This window comes from Channa argus, chromosome 12 (genome assembly GCF_033026475.1).
Source record: "Channa argus isolate prfri chromosome 12, Channa argus male v1.0, whole genome shotgun sequence".
In the NCBI taxonomy this organism is placed as follows: domain Eukaryota; kingdom Metazoa; phylum Chordata; class Actinopteri; order Anabantiformes; family Channidae; genus Channa; species Channa argus.
The window spans coordinates 15,569,258-15,587,922 of record NC_090208.1 but is presented as its reverse complement, the minus strand read 5'-3'; the positions used below and the strand labels follow the sequence as shown (position 1 = coordinate 15,587,922).

The following is an 18,665-nucleotide window of genomic DNA, read 5'->3' as shown; positions in this document are numbered from 1 at the left end:
GGGATACTTGGACTCTCTCAAGAGATTGTGTCTATATTTACCAAGACGCAGCTCTGCAACAGGCTTTTAACTTGCAAGTTAGGTAACAATTACCATGAAGCCGCTCCATGGCAACAAAAGATTATGAGCTTAACCTGCACCTATGCTAACAGGCACTGTACAGATTGTGCAATTTATGCAGCTGCAGTGTATATAGTGTCCACAGGGGACACGGTGATCTTTGACCGTGTCTCAGTGCACAGCAATCTCTCTGTCTGCATAGCACAGCATGAGGTAAGATACAGCACCTGAACAGTGACCTGAACAATGACTGTGGAGAACTAAATAATGTGTTTAGTAAGTGGCACAGTTAGTGCAGAGGTTTCCATTAATATCAGTAACTTGACAAACCAGCAAATTTTTATAGCATTTTTTTCATTCACCAACTCATACTAGGCTGTCACATTAAACCGATACACAAAACGGAAAGCAGACAGCTATTTACAATCACATGTTAAGTTATATTTGCCCCCCTGTGGAGTTTTAAGTGATTTATTCAGTCATTTGTTTAAATGAAAAAGTCAGACAGTACATAAACCATCACCTGGACTAAAATTCTTACAATAATGGAGTAAGCAGCTTTTCACATATATAAAAAGAGATTACACTAAAAGCATCAAAGATTAGAAAAGAAAAATTTTGACATCCTTCATTGTGACAAATTTCCTATTGAAGTGTGGAAATGTCTTTTGGCCTTTGTGATGGCAGGTCATGGCATCTTCTCTTTTATAATCCACCGTCATCCTGCAACAGAACAGAAGTCACGTGTTTGTTTCATGTTTTGTACAGAGCGTGAGCTCTCCGAAGACGGACAGGACCTGTGATAAATGTGGATGTATCTGAATTTTCTGACAATAAATCATCATGGGCCTGAATATAAAAAAATATTTATTTTCTTTTAACCAACTACAACTACTGAATTGCTACGTCAATTGGGAGCTTATCTTTAGAGCTGGAGTTTAAAGGAGTTACAGTCACTGAAATAAAATGAGTAGTTTCACATTTTACCTCATCAATTTTTATGCTAAATTTAAGCTATAAACCAGCAACAGCTTGGCATGAAGAAATAAAACAGGTAAAACAGCTGACATGGCTCTGTCCAAATGTAACAAAATCCAATTGTTAAAGTGGAAAACTAACATAATAACAGTCCCAAAATTTCAAACCTTTTAATCACTGCAGTTCTTCTAATCAGAGGGAACCATGCTTATGTTAAGTGGCACAACTCTTTCTATAGTAAGAGCCAATCTCCCCTCTTCCTTGAACACATATTATCAACATGGAATCTAATCCACAAACCCTTTTCCTGTTCCTGTTTTTCATCAGCAGTAGGAGTGATAGAAATCCAGCATAGCACACAAAACAGCACTAAATCAACACAGTGAGAGTCTGGTACAAGGGCAACTCATACCAAAACTAAGAATAGCCAGCTCACATGCTTGTTCACATGCTGTGATCCAGTTGATTAAGTTGTTTAATAATTTATTGCCTTCCCCTCTTCGCTTCCACTCCAGATCCTCTGCGTAGGTTTCGTGATCTGCTAGACTCACAAACGCTATTCAAAACCCATGTGTCCTCTCCACTCTAACTCACTTCACTTTTTAAGAGATATATTTTCAGGATTTGTACACCTACATCTTTGCTGTCGCGACAGTCACCGCAAATGCACCCCAAGCAGCCGTTGACCACCTGGATGCCGCAGAGTACAAACTGCAGCACACCCATGGACAGTAGGATGGAGAACAGAACCACGTGCCACATCACTACATTTTTAGGGTATATGCAGTCACTCCACAGAGTCTGGTTTATAAGGTAGCTGCCATTACCCCTGCAAAGGATAACACAGAGAACAGTGTAAAAGTAAGTGTAGAGTAGGCCAAGTTCTTGTGCATGATGAAAAAGATGACTGAGTTGAAAAAAATGTGTCAGTAAGGAGGTAAATGTCACAAGTGAGGACAAAGCATGTGGAAAGAAAAAAGAAAAACAACTAAGAGAAGAATTTACAATTAGCATTAAAAAATGATTTATAGTGGAAATTAAAGCAATAGTTCAACATTATGGAAGACGCTTGCCAAGAGTTAGATGGAAAAATTCCTACTGCTTCATCCCTGTAGAGTAAATATGAAGCTGCAGCCAGCAGCCTGTCGTCTTTTGCTTGGCAAAAAAACAAAATAACTGGACATCACTGAAAGTAAAAATCTGCAGGTAAACACATAGAAAAGAGAAACAGAAAAGGGGAACTTGAGGTTTTTTGGAGGAAGGTCAAGTCGAGATTGAATATTAATTAAACTTGGTTCCCTCCGTGTAAATACATGGCACCCTTTAAACAGCTGTATATATATAATAAAAAAATCCTCTTCAGGCATAAGTAATTGTTGCATTACTGTGTTTTTCACGTTTCAAAAGAACATTTTAAAAAGACAAGGGGTCTTTGGAAGAAAAGTGTGAGCTCGTTCTGGATTTACAAGCTCTTGTGGCTAAAAGATGACACAAACAGAAAATAGCTGAGTCAGTCTGCCTCCTACAGGATTTCAAGGATATTACATTGTTTTGCATTTAATAAGAGCTATGATTGTTAGTCCTCAGAGAAAGCGAAAGAAGCTAGATATAGCTGATAAGAGGGTATAAAGAGAATTGCAGATAATCTACAGCATAAGCCTTAAAGAGTAGGGAAGAGTCACAAAAGTGTGGAATGTGCAACATATTTGCTGAAGTAGCTGCAGCTGGAGTTATTCGACTGTTGCAACATCATTGAACGGCATGTAAATACAATTTAATTGATAGGAGAAACACTAGGAGACACACTCACGTGCCCAGGTTTTCAAAGGGGTACTTCCATATGCCACCGTCCACTTGACACTTTGGTCCTATAGCCAGACCAGCTGATGCCACACTGATGCAATAAGTCGCTCCAGCCAGACCAAAAGCAGAGGAAAACACAGAGTTCAACATCTGGAGGAAAGATGGAAAAGATGGAAACACGCTGCATCGTTATTTTGATATGACACAAAGATGCGCTTAAATAATGGACATTTATTGTGTTTTTTTAATCACAGAACAGTAGAATTATCGGTGCTTTGTTGGTATTTTAATGATGTTTATATTGTTTGCTTCCTTAATGTGAAAATATCTGCAGATACAAGTGTAAAAATATATAAAATAATATATATAGGGTTGAAATAAAATAGCTGTTATGCCCACTCTTGCTCTTTTTAAACTCATGTCAGGATTTGTTACTATTTATAACATAACTTTATTTGTCTAATGACACATTTGCCTGTACAGTTGACAGTACATTTGACTTAAGGCCAAACCTGAATTTGTGACCTACACTGGCTCAAAATCATAGGGAATTAATTAGAATTTGCTGCAAAAAGATCCGTTTAATGTTTGTTATTATGAATGTTTAAAACTGCCTTATTATTGCAGGGAAGTAAATAGGAGTCATGAGCTGTACTTTTCAAAATGAACATATTTTTATGAAGGGCCCTCATTGGCTCTGGTACAGTTATTATAGTACGATTAGATGAGTACATTGTCCGTTATTGATAAAATTACACAATTTAAGCCTGTCTCTGAGTCTTTACTTGACACATTCTTTCCCTTTTTGACTTTCCCCACCCGTCGTCCACTCCCAGCAGACAACAAAACTTCTGAATGGCTTTACTCACTCGGCAGCGGTTGCCACAGCAACCTTTCCCACAGCAACCCTTGCCCCCCGCTCTGATAGCCGAACAGCTCGGACATAGCATCTGAAATGTTAAAAAAACACCAATTTAGTTAGGATTCATATGCTTTACATGCATCCTTGAGCTTCTTCAAAGTATTTACAAGTCAATATAAGTATGGTGTGTGTTTGTGTCCACATACAGTATAGACCTAGCCACAGACAAAATTAGTTCATATGTGTGTGTGCACATGTGTGTCTTAACTCCAAGTATTTGTGAATCCTGAATCGAGTTTCACTTGACCCAACAGACAGTGAAATCCACAGAGTTAGCAGTTTTAAAAAAAGGAGACAAAATTACTTCACAACGTATTCAAACTGCAATATCAAGGTAATAAAATTGTGTTTTTTCTGCAAATGTCAAATCACTCTCTGATCCATTTATTTGACTAAATATTCGTGTCATATTTATTGTCCTTGTAAAAGAATATTGTCCTCAAGATAGTGATGGTGGAAACTCTAATAATCAGATCTTTGTGTTGGTTGTTGTTGAGGAAGTACTTGATCTGACAATATATTAATCTCTCATCAGTTCTCCAAAAGTTCTCCTTATACATATGACATGTTTTTTACAGAATAAGACACTGTCACATGTGTACAGAGGTTGAGTTAAGATCCTCAGTGAAACAGTGAAATTACTTCAGCAGACAAAGTCTTATACTGTCATGCATTATAAATTTATTACATTAATGAGGAAGTGGCATTAATAATTATCTGTTCAATCTATAACAATGTTACAGTCTCCTCACATGTTTGGTGTGTAAAAAATGTTTAGGGTCAACTTAGCAAACCATTAAATAGGATATTTGTGAGAATACCACCTGAATAAATGATGTTTGGTTCTTATTAAGGGATTCTAAAAAGCAACTTTTAATTAAATTGCTCTTAATATCAATTTGAAGTTGATCATTCAATTAAATAAATATTCTGCATACACAGTATATTTATGGATTCATGGAATTATCCTGAAGCACTTTATTCATAGTATTGAATAGTTTAAATCTGGACTAAAAATTTCAATAAGGTGCTTTGAGTTATGGTTTTATATTACTGCCAGACCCACGTATCTCTTACACAAGTACAGTGTCGGAGGTATCTAAACAACGAAGTTTCTGGCTGCGAGATCACATGTAGGCAAAAGCCAGAAAAACTACAGATTAAAGCTGAATTTAAAGAAACTAAAACCAAATTTAATCAAATTAAATGAAATGGATGGATGATGTTGGATGATGTTGTGTCAAAACTCTACAGTTATTACTACAAATTAATGGTACTGAGTAAAACTCAATAAAAGCGAGCAATGAGGTTTTAAAGGTTTACACAAGGCTGAGTAAATGTCTGAAAAACCCAATAAAATACACAATAAAACATGCAGTTACACTCTACAGATCATAATCCATTACTCACAAAGAGGCCTCCTCCGATGAGTCCCCCCATGAGCCAAACCTGGAGGGAGATCTGATCATTTTCCAGACGTTCTGCATCGGGGAAGAACAGCAGCAGGTTGGAGATCATGCAGACAAAGGCTGAAGGCAACAGGATCAGGCCCAAAAGGCGGGCACACTTCCCCGTACAACACATGCTTTTACCTTTTAGCTTTCTTTCTCTTAAATTCAGACTGAATTCATTTAAAAGTGAAGGAGTAAAGGAGGAGAATGAACCTGTCACACTGTGAAACTCAAACACGACCAGTGACAGTTTCAGCAGGTAGGAAAGAGGGAACAAAGTCCATGTACCAGTGGGGCTGATTTCAGACCTGTGTGTCATCACATGGGTCCCAATAAAAATTTAAATCGTCAGTAGGGATAAAAAAGTAAAGAACACAGAAGGTGATTGTGTGTGTGCGCGCTCGTGTGTGTGTCTGTGTGCATGTGTGTGTGTGTGTGTGTGTGTGTGTGTGTGTGTGTATGTTTAGAGGCTATATCAAGCTAGATGCCCTTTGGTATCTGCTGCTGATATCAGTCTGTTTATTCTATTTATGGCCTTTATGCAAACATAATAAAGGGCTTGGTCTACAGGACAGTTTAAGAAGAGCTGTGTCTTGCAAAGCCCACTAATTACTACAAGGTGTAAATTAGTTGGCTTGTTTTTCCTCAAACTATATGTTAATGGTAAATAATTTAAGAGATAAAAGATGTGAAGGACTGGAGAATTTAGCAGTCAAGAACCTGTCAGTGTTTAAAATACAGCTGGGCTAAAACATTCACATCTTCATATAGCTCATCAATTTTCAGACTGTTATCATTTATGGATTTTTGCGCTCTGCAAATTAATGACAACAACCAAGCTGCTTTGCGCAGTAAGTCATTTATATCGTTGGTTTGGTTTTTTTTTGGTCTGACACAACAGTGGAACACATGATATACTTACAACAGCAAATGAGACATATCATTCCCATTTTCAATTAGTTTTTATTTATAAAGCTGTTTCCAAAGCAATTTTGAAAACAGATTAAACCAGTAACCATCTAACAACACATATCCAATCACCAATAAAGTCATTACTATAATCTATCAATACAGTCTGCTAAAAGGTGCTCTATAGTTGATATGTACTATGTGCATTGTATTTAAGCAAATTACCACAAATTCACTGGGGAAGTCAGTTGCAGAAATACAATAAAGTTGTTGTCTCCTGCACCTGTCTGATCTGTGCTTGACTCTGGTGACAAGATATGTATACAGTGCATCGAGCGATGTGGGAACCCCACATCTCAGTTATGTCAATGTTCTTCACAGATAAAGATTCTGGATGAAACACTGATAATATGAACAATTATTACTCAGAGATAAATAAAAATGTGTGGTGCTACTCTGAATTTAAGGCGGCAACAGTCATTAATCTGCACATTTTAACAGAAAACCGTAATAACAAACATTGTTGTTTACCAGAAATAAAAATCAAATCTCAAGGATCCAATTTAGAGAGGTTTGCTTGTATTTATATTCATTTATTTATTCTACACTTTGTGTCCACGGAAGTATAGAGGAGTTTACATGGTTTCATAGTTTCTTAAAATATATCTATATGGCTTATATAAATGTTTACATGTCTAACTGCCTAAAGATTTATATAATGAGTGTGACGGGTATTTAAGGTAATTTCTGCTAAATTCGAATGACATACGATCTTTAAAAATACGAATTATTTAATATTAAAACCAATGTTTTTTTAAACACTGCAGTATTGATCTGCACTGCATTTCTTTGTGAGTCTACAAGGGCAGTGCACAGTTTTTATATTTAACCTCTTTGTTTGAAGAACAGTGCTTAAAAACTGTAACATTACACCAACAAAACAGCCTGATGCGACTGTTACGAGCTGTAATTCTTTATTGTATTATGTTTGCAGAAAATGGTTTAATTTTTACTTTATGGTCATGTTATTTTTATCAGAGTGTAAATTTATACATTTTTCAAACAAAGTTTGATTACAATTTTGGTTATAGTCACCATTTGAGATAATGAAACAATAATAAAAAGAAAAAGAAATGTCTGCTATTCAATGCTAATACTTAATCATAAACGTAAATGCTTAAGTATTAGTCTACATCCATGGCTTGAATTATAAAAGTAGCACATTAGAATTTTTGACAATCAACCCTCTCTAGCTGCAGCCACAGATATATTGGGGTTTCTAATTCTGACAAGAGTTATTTATGGTCATTATGCTCTTCCTTCAACGTAATATCTGACTTGTCTTTGAGTTACTTATTTAACGTTGTTCTCAACACCATCTGTCCACAGGTGTAATGTATTTCAAGGATTGCCCCCAGCAGCCAAACATTCCCAACTATTTGCTAGGACTGCCTTTGGCCTCTCTGAGGATGATACCATTTATGACCTTGCCCTGTGATAGCAATGCAACGCAGCCACAGGAAAACCCCACATGTTTCAATGCCTGTCGGATGTTTTTGATAGGGCTGTTTACCCACATCTGGATCCTGGCAGGTACAGATGAGAAATTGACATGTGTTATTCCTGTAGTTGTGACACACACAAATAACTGTTCTGTCCAGGTCCTATCCGTTTATTCCACCCCCAAAAAAAGAGGAAGGATATATGACCAAATCTTTTTGTCCCATGAATCATAGGTGATCTGTGGGTCTTCTCAATTTATCAGCCTAGGATTCTACAGCTCCTGTTGGTCTCTACTGTAACAGGACCCTCTAAACAGTTGCCTTCTGGAATGCAGTGTGGGAGACCTTGATGGTTTGGGTCCTCCTGGCCAAATTCTGCAAAGGACTGATGTGCTGTGTAATGATGAGTCCTGCACCTACAGACACACACTTTTACAGGAATCTCAGTTAATCTCAGTTAATTAATGACTTATGTTTAAATACACCAATCGGCCACAGTGGTTTTTAATACAGTAGCAGACAGTCTGACATGCCACAAAGCTGCTCTGCTCTTATAATTTTATATATATTTTAAATTGTGAGGCCCAAAAGACATCTTTAGCACGTTTGTTTTGTCCACACTGCGGTGCAAACCTTGAATGTATAAAAATAACATTTTAAAAAATCCTAAAAGCAAAAGCAGTAAAATCTCAAATGTAAACCATGAAATATTTATTACTTTTGCACAAAACAACGATCAAATCAGTTGCCATTAAATAGTCTTTGGAGGTTGGTTAGTTGAATGTATAACAAAGCATCATATTTTTAAGTTTTTCGTGTTATTAAAGCTCTTAGAAACTGTATTTAAAAATACAAGATTCCCCTCAAAACTGTGGAATGAAAAGAAAATACACAGTACAGTAGTCAAATGCTTCAAATGTGCCTCTTATTTACAGTGAGCAAAAGTACTTAGTTACATGTCACCACTCCCCTTGTTGCGCATAAAGTTAAACAAATCTGGACCTAACTGGTCTTGAAAAATCTGGCTGATGACGCTGCGTTCACGAAGCCAATAAACAGCGTAGGTAAACAGCGCGCCTGCGGATGTCCTGATCCCCGCTGGTCGCCTGAGCGCTCCTGTCTGCAAGCCCGTTAACCTCAGTCAGAATCACTTTTAAAACATTAACTGGACTCTCATCCCTTTGTGGATTGCATGACGGCCCAGCTGTAAAACTTTTTCCAAAACTGACCAAAAACTGCGATCAGTTTTTTTCTGCCATGACAGGCAAGTCACGCACTACACACCTTGTAGTACTAATTGATGGAATGTATTGCAAATGTTAACTAACTCTTTTGAATTTAATCCGGGTGATTTGTGTCGTGTGTAGACAAAGTCCAAGAGCTCGTTTCAAAGTGCCTGCAGGCCCGGAACAAGGCGTACTGCCCCTACAGTCGCTTTCCTGTTGGTGCTGCCATATTAACAGCAGATGGCGCAATAATCACAGGTAATAACAGGTGAAACACAGTGGCGGAAATATATAAAGCAATAATGCAAATTTATTCACTTACTGCACAATATTTTACCCAATGGCAGGCAATTTTTGTTTTATGGTTCTATACATCACTTTCATTACGGAGAGAAATAATTTACTCTTCACTGCATTAATTGGACACCGGAAGTTAAGGATTAATCTGCAGCTTAAAGTGCTCAATCAAAAATATGATGCAGTGTGCATCAGTGTGGACTGCATCTTACACATTGATCTGTCAGTATATTAGATGAAACAATGTAATATTGAATATTGTACCTTTACTACTTATACCATTAAGAAGCATTCTTTATTGTCTTTGTGCAAGATACAATCACACAATTATGTATATACTGAATGAAGTGGATGCAACTGTATATAAAAGTATAACCAATAAAGGCATAGAAGCTCTTCCTGAACGTCTTTGCAGGAACACAGTTTGCTTAATAAAGACACCAGACACTAAAAGTAAAGATTTAAGCCTTGTTTGCTTTTCTGATAAAAAGTTTAGAGATCCTCATAGATTATCCTCATCTGAGATGACTAATATATAATTTTCACAGTAGTCTTGCTACCTGCAGATTGGAGTCTCAAAACTTTTAAGTGGCCACTTTTACTCATTGTACACATTGTAACCACCTTTTTTGTCGGGTGTTTTGTTGGTTTTATATGCACACGATGTACCGTATGTAGAGTCAGTGCCATTAGCGATTGTGATGTATAATGGGTATATCATTTTACTCTTTTAGTTTTTCAGTACTATCAAAAACACATCTCTGAATGCAATAAATGTAGTAGTAAACTAAGGAAAATTTTTTTTAGATGACTTATGAGAAAGTTTGTGGTATTTTCAGGCTGTAATGTGGAGAATGCCTCCTATGGTCTGACCTCTTGGAGAATATTAATCTCTCTATCCTCTTCTCCCATATTCACATACCAACGTCGTTAATTCATGCTCTTTTTTATTGTATTATGTTTGCAGAAAATGATTTACTTTATGGTCTTGTTATTTTTATCAGATTGTAAATTTATAAATTTTTCAAGGAAAACCCAATTAAAAAAATTTTTTTTGGTGACTTGTAAGAAAGTTTGTGGTATTTTCAGGCTGTAATGTGGAGAATGCCTCCTATGGTCTGACAGTGTGTGCTGAGCGCACGGCCATCCAGAGGGCTGTGGTGGAAGGACACACAAAGTTCACAGCCATCGCTGTGACTTGGTGAGATGCAGACGACACATTAAGAGCTTCTTATATACAAATTGCAATACTTTTAACCATTCTGCTCTCCGCAGTGACATCAAAGACACGTTTGTTGGACCGTGTGGGGCCTGTCGACAGGTTCTCATTGAGGTGAGCCTCTTCTATGACATGCACACTTAAATTTAAATTGGAAAAATTGGTTGGAGGTGCATTTCAGCAGCAGGGATAGGGGGACTGGTCAAAATTGAAAGAAGGATGAATGTAGCTAAAGGGCAACATGTTGGTGGAGGCCTGTATGGAGTTTGCACCTTCTCACTGTGCTTGTGTGGGTTTCCTCCAGGAACTCTGGTTTCATCCCGCAGGCATAAGAAATGCTAGGTTAGGTTAGTTGGTGTGTTTACCTTGCCATTAGATGTGAAGGTGAGTGTGAATAATTGTGTGTCAGTATGTCTCTTTATGCTGGTCTTGAGAAAGATTGGAAACCAGTCCAGAGAGTACCCCGCCTTTCCCAATGACAGCACCCCCTTCCCCGGAATCCTGCATAGGATGAGCAGTTAGGATAATGTATGGATGCAAGAATGTAGCTAAAGAAATTGACTTGACCTGACTCGAACAGCCCAGATTGACAGGGGGAAAATTACATTTAAAATTAAATTCATAACACAATAAAAATTGCAAAACATGATGGGGTCTGAATACTTCCCAAAGCGACTGTATTTAATAAAGCATGCCTTACACATTGCTATTTTTTCTCCTACAGTTTAGAATCTCTGTTTATCTTTCTCTCACCAGTTTGGACCAGAGTGGGCGGTGTACTTGGTAAAGCCAGATGGATCCATCAAAGAAACCAGCCTTAATGAACTGCTGCCTCTAGCCTTTTCCCCAGCACACCTTACAAAGAAGTGATGAATCCTCAGCAGCATCCTTAGTCAACATTAGACTAATTAAAAGAACATAAAGGAAACCACCTTTTTACAGCTGACATTGTCTTTTGATTTATTCTATGGGAAATCGTTTCAAATGTCACCTAAATAAACAAAACACTTTTACAATAAATTTTTTTTCCCCTCTAACATGAGTAAATGTTTTTTATGTATATTATTATCTACTGTGAATGGGGGAGTTGGAGCTGTAGTTGGTAAGGCAGTCGACCACGGACCACAGCGTCTGTCGTTCGATCCCAGGTCCCGAGGATATGTCAAAGCGTCTTTGGGCAAGACACCCCAACAGCCCTTGTCCATCACCAGCTGCGGAGTCCCAAGGGCATACAGCGTAAAAACTGTGCCAAATCAACATGCGGACAATGATCCGCTGTGGCGACCCTGAACTCGGGATAAGCTATATATATATATATATATATATATATATATATATATACACACACACACACACACACACACACACACACACATATATATATATACGTATATATACGTATATATATATACTGTGAATGCTCAACAGCATTAAGAAAAAGCTAATAAAAGATGCTGTGTTTGATGACTTTCAAAGCAAATGTTTGTAGACAATTGATGACATAGCCAATGGCATCACATCATTGCCTTTTAAGTTTTTGACTTTCACCTTTATAGGCCTATTGGCTTTGAAGTTAGCCTAACGAAGTATATAAGGAAGCAAAATTTTGTTTCAGCTATTTCAGCAAAAACTGTTCTTTTCAGCATTTTTCAGCTTTGCTTGGAAAGAATTTTCAGCACCGAACCATTCACAGTCCATCTTCTTTTTGGAAATGCTTTTTCCTAGTTGTTGTTGTTATTATGATGATGATAATGATGATGATGCAGCAGACGTTACAGATGACGTTGCGATGTGTTAGGGTACGTCATTAAACGTGGGCGGGTTGGAAAGCTGTTTCCGGAAACATGGAGGCTGTGCTGAGTGATGTGGTAGCACCTGAAGACCTTTTAGTAAGTTTTTGTATTTTTTAAACCTTTTTTTCAAATAAAAACGCATAAATTAGCCTTAGTTGGACCAACTTGGAAGACCTTATAACGTCTTCTGAGTTTGTGAAGGATATTTGAAAGAAATGCGACATGTCCAGACGTACTTTGTCACGTCATGAAGCTAGCTAACGCTAATGCTAACGATCGTGTTTATAATTAAAGCAGCTCACTGTCGTGTTGGAAAAATGTTCAACTAGTTTCATGTCATGCTTGGACACTGGCTGCTTGTGTTGCTGTACAAACGGAAATATTACACGTTCAATAACACGAATTGTGTGATCTCCGTGTGTGTTGTTATGACAGAAATTCGAGAAGAAATACAACAATGAGCTGGTGAAAGGCGCTGTCTCCAAAGACACAAAGTTTGAGTATGCTTGGTGTCTGATCAGAAGCAAATACACAGATGATATCAAGAAGGGAATCGCCCTGTTGGAAGGTAAGTTAATGCAATATTTGTATTTGTTTAGGCAACAATTGTACTTAATTACACTATTTGTACAATTTATTTGTTGTAAAATACGAAAACATACTGTTTGCAAAACGATGACTGCTGTAATACGTTCTCCAGTGTGTTTTTGGTTTTGAGGTGGAATTGATATATTTTTGTGTCTCGTAGAGCTTGTTCAGAAGGCATCAAAGGATGACTCGCGGGATTTTTTGTTCTACCTTGCAGTGGCCAATTACAGACTCAAAGTAAGGAGCATTCCTTTCATTCATCATGTCACTGACATTCATTGTGTCACTGCTAACATTGTTAAACCTTTTTTGTTTTGCCCAAAAGCACTTTTTTAAATTTACATATTTAGCCTTATGTTTGTTGTAATTAATTTAGTTTGTTTCCTCTCTCTTGTTCTAGGAATATGAAAAAGCTCTGAAGTACATTCGAACTCTTTTAAGGAATGAGCCAGGAAACAAGCAGGCTCTTGAGCTGGAAAAACTTATTGACAAGGCTTTAAAGAAAGGTACCAGATGTGCAATTTAAGAATAAACCTTTTTTGGGGGTTATTTTTTTGTTGTTGTTGTTGGTTGCATAAATTCTGATGTTTGTTTGTAAATTGTCATCTAGATGGCTTGGTTGGCATGGCGATCGTTGGTGGAATAGGTCTTGGCGTGGCTGGTTTAGCGGGGCTCATCGGGTTGGCTGTGTCAAAAGGAGCTGCCAAATCCTAACATGGAAGTGAGACAGTGTGTCTTTTTTCCAGACTAACACACTGAGCTATTCTTCTGCATTAAAAAATTTAAACTTTGTGGAGAAACCTTGAAGAATGTAACATTTTGGTTTGAAAATGAGTAATACTGCATCATAAAGGGTTTGAATAGTGCCAGTGAATAACCTGTTTTTATATTTTAACAGGGGTGAGATTCACCATACATGGGGACATGCACAGCTATCTACTCACAGAATATAGCATGACACTTTCTAGCTATTTGTTTAAATAAATTGAAAAGACAGGGTGCAGTTCATATTATAGTAATTGCTTAATGTTTACCTTAGCCTAAACCTCCTACGTTGAGATTTACATTTTGTAAAAAATATATTCGTTAAGGTGTGGTTCCTTAACTTTTTCATTTTCAGTCTTTAAAGAAAGTGTTGGTGGTGCAGTGAGAAGTGTTGTTTGTAATGCCAAAAGCAACAGTACGATGAGGGAGCTGCTGTTTAGGTAATGAGCAGATGTTTGTGTTTTAACTTTAGACATTGTAAATGTGAGTTATGCGAGATGACAGACTTGTCATATAAATACATTTCCTAACATTTACCTGTGCTCTGCCTGGAGGATTGTGGTTTCTTCTATCTTGTTTTGTTTTGTTTTTGTTTGTTTGTTTTTTGAGACAATATTTGTATTATCTGATAATATTTGTTATGCTGTTAAACTACAGCTGCATGAGCATAATGATCTTAATGTGATCAAAATATTTTGCAAGGAAAAGGTTGAAGCAGAATAAGAGACGATAATAAAAACTGCATTCCCACATCTCTAGAGATCAGTCAGTAGGTTTAATATATTTTTATTTGCCTGTGGAACTAAAGTTTGTCAAAGGAGATCCTGCCAAGTTCATTACTTCTTTGGGTAACCATCTGTATTTGGTTGTTGCTTGTGGTGTTAGGACTAACATGCTTTTTCACATAATACATAGAGATGAGAACGCTAATTATCTTATAACTGAATTGGAGGGTGCAAAGGTAAACTACACAACTTCATTGTGGAATGAAGATCTCGTGAGTACACGCCACCCTTAGAATACACGTGATTGTTGATTATTCAGGAATCTGCTTTATTCTTATGAAGACTCAATGTAATATGAAGTTTTAATAAATTATGCATTTATATATATATATATATATATATATATATATATATATATATATATATATATATATATATATATATATAATATAAACATGTATTTGTGTCAATTCAAAGATATTTTAGAATTTAAAAAGCTGCAATGCAAATTGTGACCTGATTAAACTTTTGTAAAGCATATTAATTTCAAATTTTGTAAAATTTACTGATTTAAATAACATTTTATAATATGTTTAAAATAAAATAAAAAAACAACTAGTGAATAATTGCACATATTGTTAGTTTTAAAAAATTATTTGCAAAATGTTTTGTACATGTTGTAACAGGAACCATCCAAAAGCGGTTTGCAGTGACAGGTAAATATATTGGTATGTTTAAAAACCAACAAATGTTAAAAAGAGATTTCTTTCACGTATTGTAGTTAATTTGTCGGGGCACAAAACTCTCAGTAATTGGTTAATGTGTGACACTTGTTGAATATAAAAAAACCTGATTGAGGATTACAGTATGGTTGGGATTGAATATATGATGTAAATCAGAGGATGATGAAGTGAGCAATGTGAGAAGGAGAGGTTAAATAAGCAGTATATTCTACCTACACACTTTTGGTCAGGTATACATACTGTATGTCTATATATTAACTTGCTCTTGCTTATTTTTAATCAAAAAATTCAGTTAAAATTAAGAATAAAATGTTTTATGGACAGACACACTAAATGCCTGCAATCATTTGCACACAGAAAACACTGAGCTGTGCTTCACTGTTGTGAAAGATTTGAAAACTGTAGTTTTCCATTCACCTTAACCTACAGCTGATCCATTTATGTCCCGTCATCTTTGTTAGAATCAAATAATGTAGCAAAGTCCAGAATTGGATCAATTTCTTATCACAGTTGTTTATTGACTCTTAAATGTAAAGCAAAGTAGTTGACATTAAGGACTAATTACAGAACTTACAGTTTGAGTCTTTTAGCAATATATGATTGGGCTGTAGTTTGTTTTTTTTAAAACAAATTTCTGTTATAGTTCACCTACTGTTGATCACATCATTACCCCTAGAAAGATTAGTGTCGAAGGCCTTGTTTTACAAGAGGAATGCTTATGGAGGCTGCCAGTTGTGTGCTGTGCTATCAGCCTTCTCGGATGTTACTAATTAACCTACGTGACATGACCGAAACTCAACAGGGACATATCAGTGAAAACAATAATCATCTTTAGCGTGAAAGATAAATGAGTATAGATAAACAAATAGAGATGGCATGACAGAAACTTCCACCAATCAAATGTAATGTTCAAATGTATAAGTATACTAAGGAGATAATAACTTTGCAAAGATGTTTTGAGCATTAATGATTCATCAGAACAGCATCATTCAGATCAGCTTCAGTGGGTTTGAGTTACGAGGGCCAATGTTCATTGAGTTTCCGTTGGTTTTGACAGATGGCTGAGAGATATTAATGTGTAATCACCATGAAGAAAGGGAAACAGGCCGTGAACAGGCTGTAGTTACACCCTGCATACATGCCATAACGCAATCATTTAAAGTTATTGTATAATCCAGTAAAAGAGCAGTTTATTGTATGTCATTATACATTATAGTCTGTAACACCGAGAGGTAGTAAATTCAGATTTTGTCATACGCTTTCCTGCCTTTTTGTTATACCTGTACATGTCATTGATCACTCTTAAGATCTGTGAATCTTTTAACCTTAACTGCACAAATAAATAATGTCCATAACACCACACAAAAGATCTTTTAAAAGCCTATCATCAGCTTTTCCTGGGTCAAGGACACATTGTATTTTACATTTGCCACTTATTAGGTTTCCACCGTAACTGAATAAAACTAGATTTGATCTTTGAAGAGTCCATGGCATCTTGGTTAGTATGCCAACATTTGCTAATTCATACTCCACACAAAGTGCAGCTGAGGCTGCTGGGAATGTGAAGGATCATCAGAGTGATGACGGTTCACCCTCTCTCTATATTTTCTGTGGTATTTTTGTTTCTTTTCTCGATTTTTGACTAACATGGCAACAAGTTAAGGTAAAAATGCAACATTATTATGTTGGATCCTAATGTAGGATCCAACATAATAAGATCCCTATATATGTTTTCAAAAAGTCATGGGTATCTTTTTGCGTTTAGTAAAACAGTGTTACATTTGTAAAAAATGTTCATCAGAAATACCATGATGTTATTATGATGTAACATTTACAAATAGATACTTTATAAAGTATCTAGCAGTATCTAACAGTGCTTGCTTTTAAAATGATATTTTAGTAACAATTTCAGATTCTGAGTTACATTTGAGATTTTTTTAAATCAGACTCCCAGATAGAGAATTGCCACCTGTCTCATAAGCTGCATTACTGGAAGAAGTGAGTTTTTAATATAGAACTGGACTTAAAACTGTCCCTCTTTCTTACCATGGCATTTCCTCTCTTAGCATTTGTTTATATTCATTTCTGAATAGCTGTGGTATATTATATACACTCAGTAGCCACTTTTGCAATCCAATACAGCAGCTCTGCCATGAATTCGACTTTTATATGTTATCATTTCTCAGGTTTTAAATTGAAATTCAGAAAGTTGATCATTCTACTCTGTTTATTTTGAGGTCATAGTGGGGAAAAACAAAACATATGGCAGTAACAAGATATACACAAAATATAAAACAGTGTAATCTAAAATTTTGTGCTATTTTAAATGAGAAGCTTGAAGCATTTGATAATAAGTATAGGTAAATGGTGCATGGGTAAATTATTTTAGTCAGAATTTCTATATTTTTTTAACTTGTTCCTTAGAGATATGGAAAACCAGTTAAGCTTACCAGAGAACCAAAAAATGAATGATTTGATGTTAATTGTACAGAACATTTTCTTTAAGCAAGATGGGCATTTACTGTAAATGTAAATGAACTGATATCAATGTAGTTGCCGTCTTGTATGAAGCATTAAACAGAAATGCTTGAAAAAGGGGCAACAACATACTGAGCTTGTTACAGAATATTTGACATGAACAGGAATAAATAAAAATAAATCAGCACACACAAGTGGTGCATCATATTTAATCTAATCTGTAGAGGTTCCCAATGTTTTCTGTGCACACAAATCATTTAGGATTTTTATTAGTATTAATTCAAAACCACAGAATTGTAGACATAGCCAGTTTAATATTCACATCAATCAACACAAACTCAGCAGCAACTGATAGTGCTGCCAGGAGAACTGTATAGTAATAATGAGCTTTCCAAACAGCTTAACCATAAAATGAGACATTTATGACAAGGCACAATCTTTCTAGAGGTAGGTAGGGCAGCTAACTGAGATTTAACTGTGATTCGTTTTTAAGCTTTTGTTTCAAAAGTCAATGCACTTTACTTTGTATCCCATCATTAGTTGAAAACTCAATTTTTTCTTTGCAATGTAACAACAAAACTAAGCCCCTGATGCAGGACATCTATTGCACAGGGCCACAAAATCGTCTCAAAGTATTCTTAGTAAAGGGTGACTTCACCAATTCTCAACTCCCTTCCTAGGGTTTTAGTCTTAGGGTGCAGATATATGAACTGCATTTAACGGCTGCAAAACTCCATATGACATCATCTGAAGGATTTCTGTCTATCTATTGAGGGCGGTAATTAGTTTTGCATAGCAGAAAAATATGATGCAAAATCCTGTCATGCATTTTGTTTGTGTTTTTTTTGTAGTTTCTTACGTGTTTAGTTTTATCTACTACACTAGCAATTTGCAGGGATCAGGTTGTCGAGGCATCTATTACTGGACCCTAATTCTTGACCTTCAAACAATGTTTGATTGGTTTACCTATACACACTTTATCGTCTTTGCCTGAACCTGAAATGCAGTTCAAGTTTTATCCTAATATTATCTTTATAGTAAACTCCCTGCCCTGTGTGTTGCAGCAATTAGAGGGATTATTTATGAAGATGTAATAACAGGGGCAAAACTCAGTAGCCTCAGACCTTTTTCTGTGGCTGGTAGCTGTGACTTTGGACCTTAAAGGAAACCAGTCAAGTACTGATATGTATAATGGCTGTGCATGCG

At 36.2% G+C, this 18,665-nt stretch overlaps 3 protein-coding genes across 3 annotated transcripts; 2 read left to right on the top strand and 1 right to left on the bottom strand.

Annotated features, from left to right (window-relative positions):
* Positions 1-515: 515 nt before the first annotated feature.
* Positions 516-5,488, bottom strand: tm4sf5 (transmembrane 4 L six family member 5). Its single transcript, XM_067525343.1, has 5 exons — positions 5,174-5,488; positions 3,711-3,791; positions 2,849-2,991; positions 1,675-1,867; positions 516-783 (listed from the first exon to the last, which is right to left on the bottom strand). Exons 1-5 carry the CDS (start codon positions 5,345-5,347, stop codon positions 766-768), a joined length of 609 nt encoding a protein of 202 aa, XP_067381444.1. The 5' UTR covers positions 5,348-5,488; the 3' UTR covers positions 516-765.
* Positions 5,489-8,660: 3,172 nt separating this feature from the next.
* zgc:103586 lies at positions 8,661-11,404 on the top strand. Its single transcript, XM_067525339.1, has 5 exons — positions 8,661-8,889; positions 8,993-9,109; positions 10,238-10,349; positions 10,424-10,481; positions 11,124-11,404. Exons 1-5 carry the CDS (start codon positions 8,883-8,885, stop codon positions 11,235-11,237), a joined length of 408 nt encoding a protein of 135 aa, XP_067381440.1. The 5' UTR covers positions 8,661-8,882; the 3' UTR covers positions 11,238-11,404.
* Positions 11,405-12,124: 720 nt separating this feature from the next.
* On the top strand, positions 12,125-15,306 carry fis1 (fission, mitochondrial 1). Its single transcript, XM_067523504.1, has 5 exons — positions 12,125-12,256; positions 12,596-12,728; positions 12,909-12,985; positions 13,149-13,254; positions 13,359-15,306. The coding sequence occupies exons 1-5, from the start codon at positions 12,212-12,214 to the stop codon at positions 13,460-13,462; spliced, it is 465 nt and encodes a 154-aa protein (XP_067379605.1). The 5' UTR covers positions 12,125-12,211; the 3' UTR covers positions 13,463-15,306.
* Positions 15,307-18,665: the final 3,359 nt, after the last annotated feature.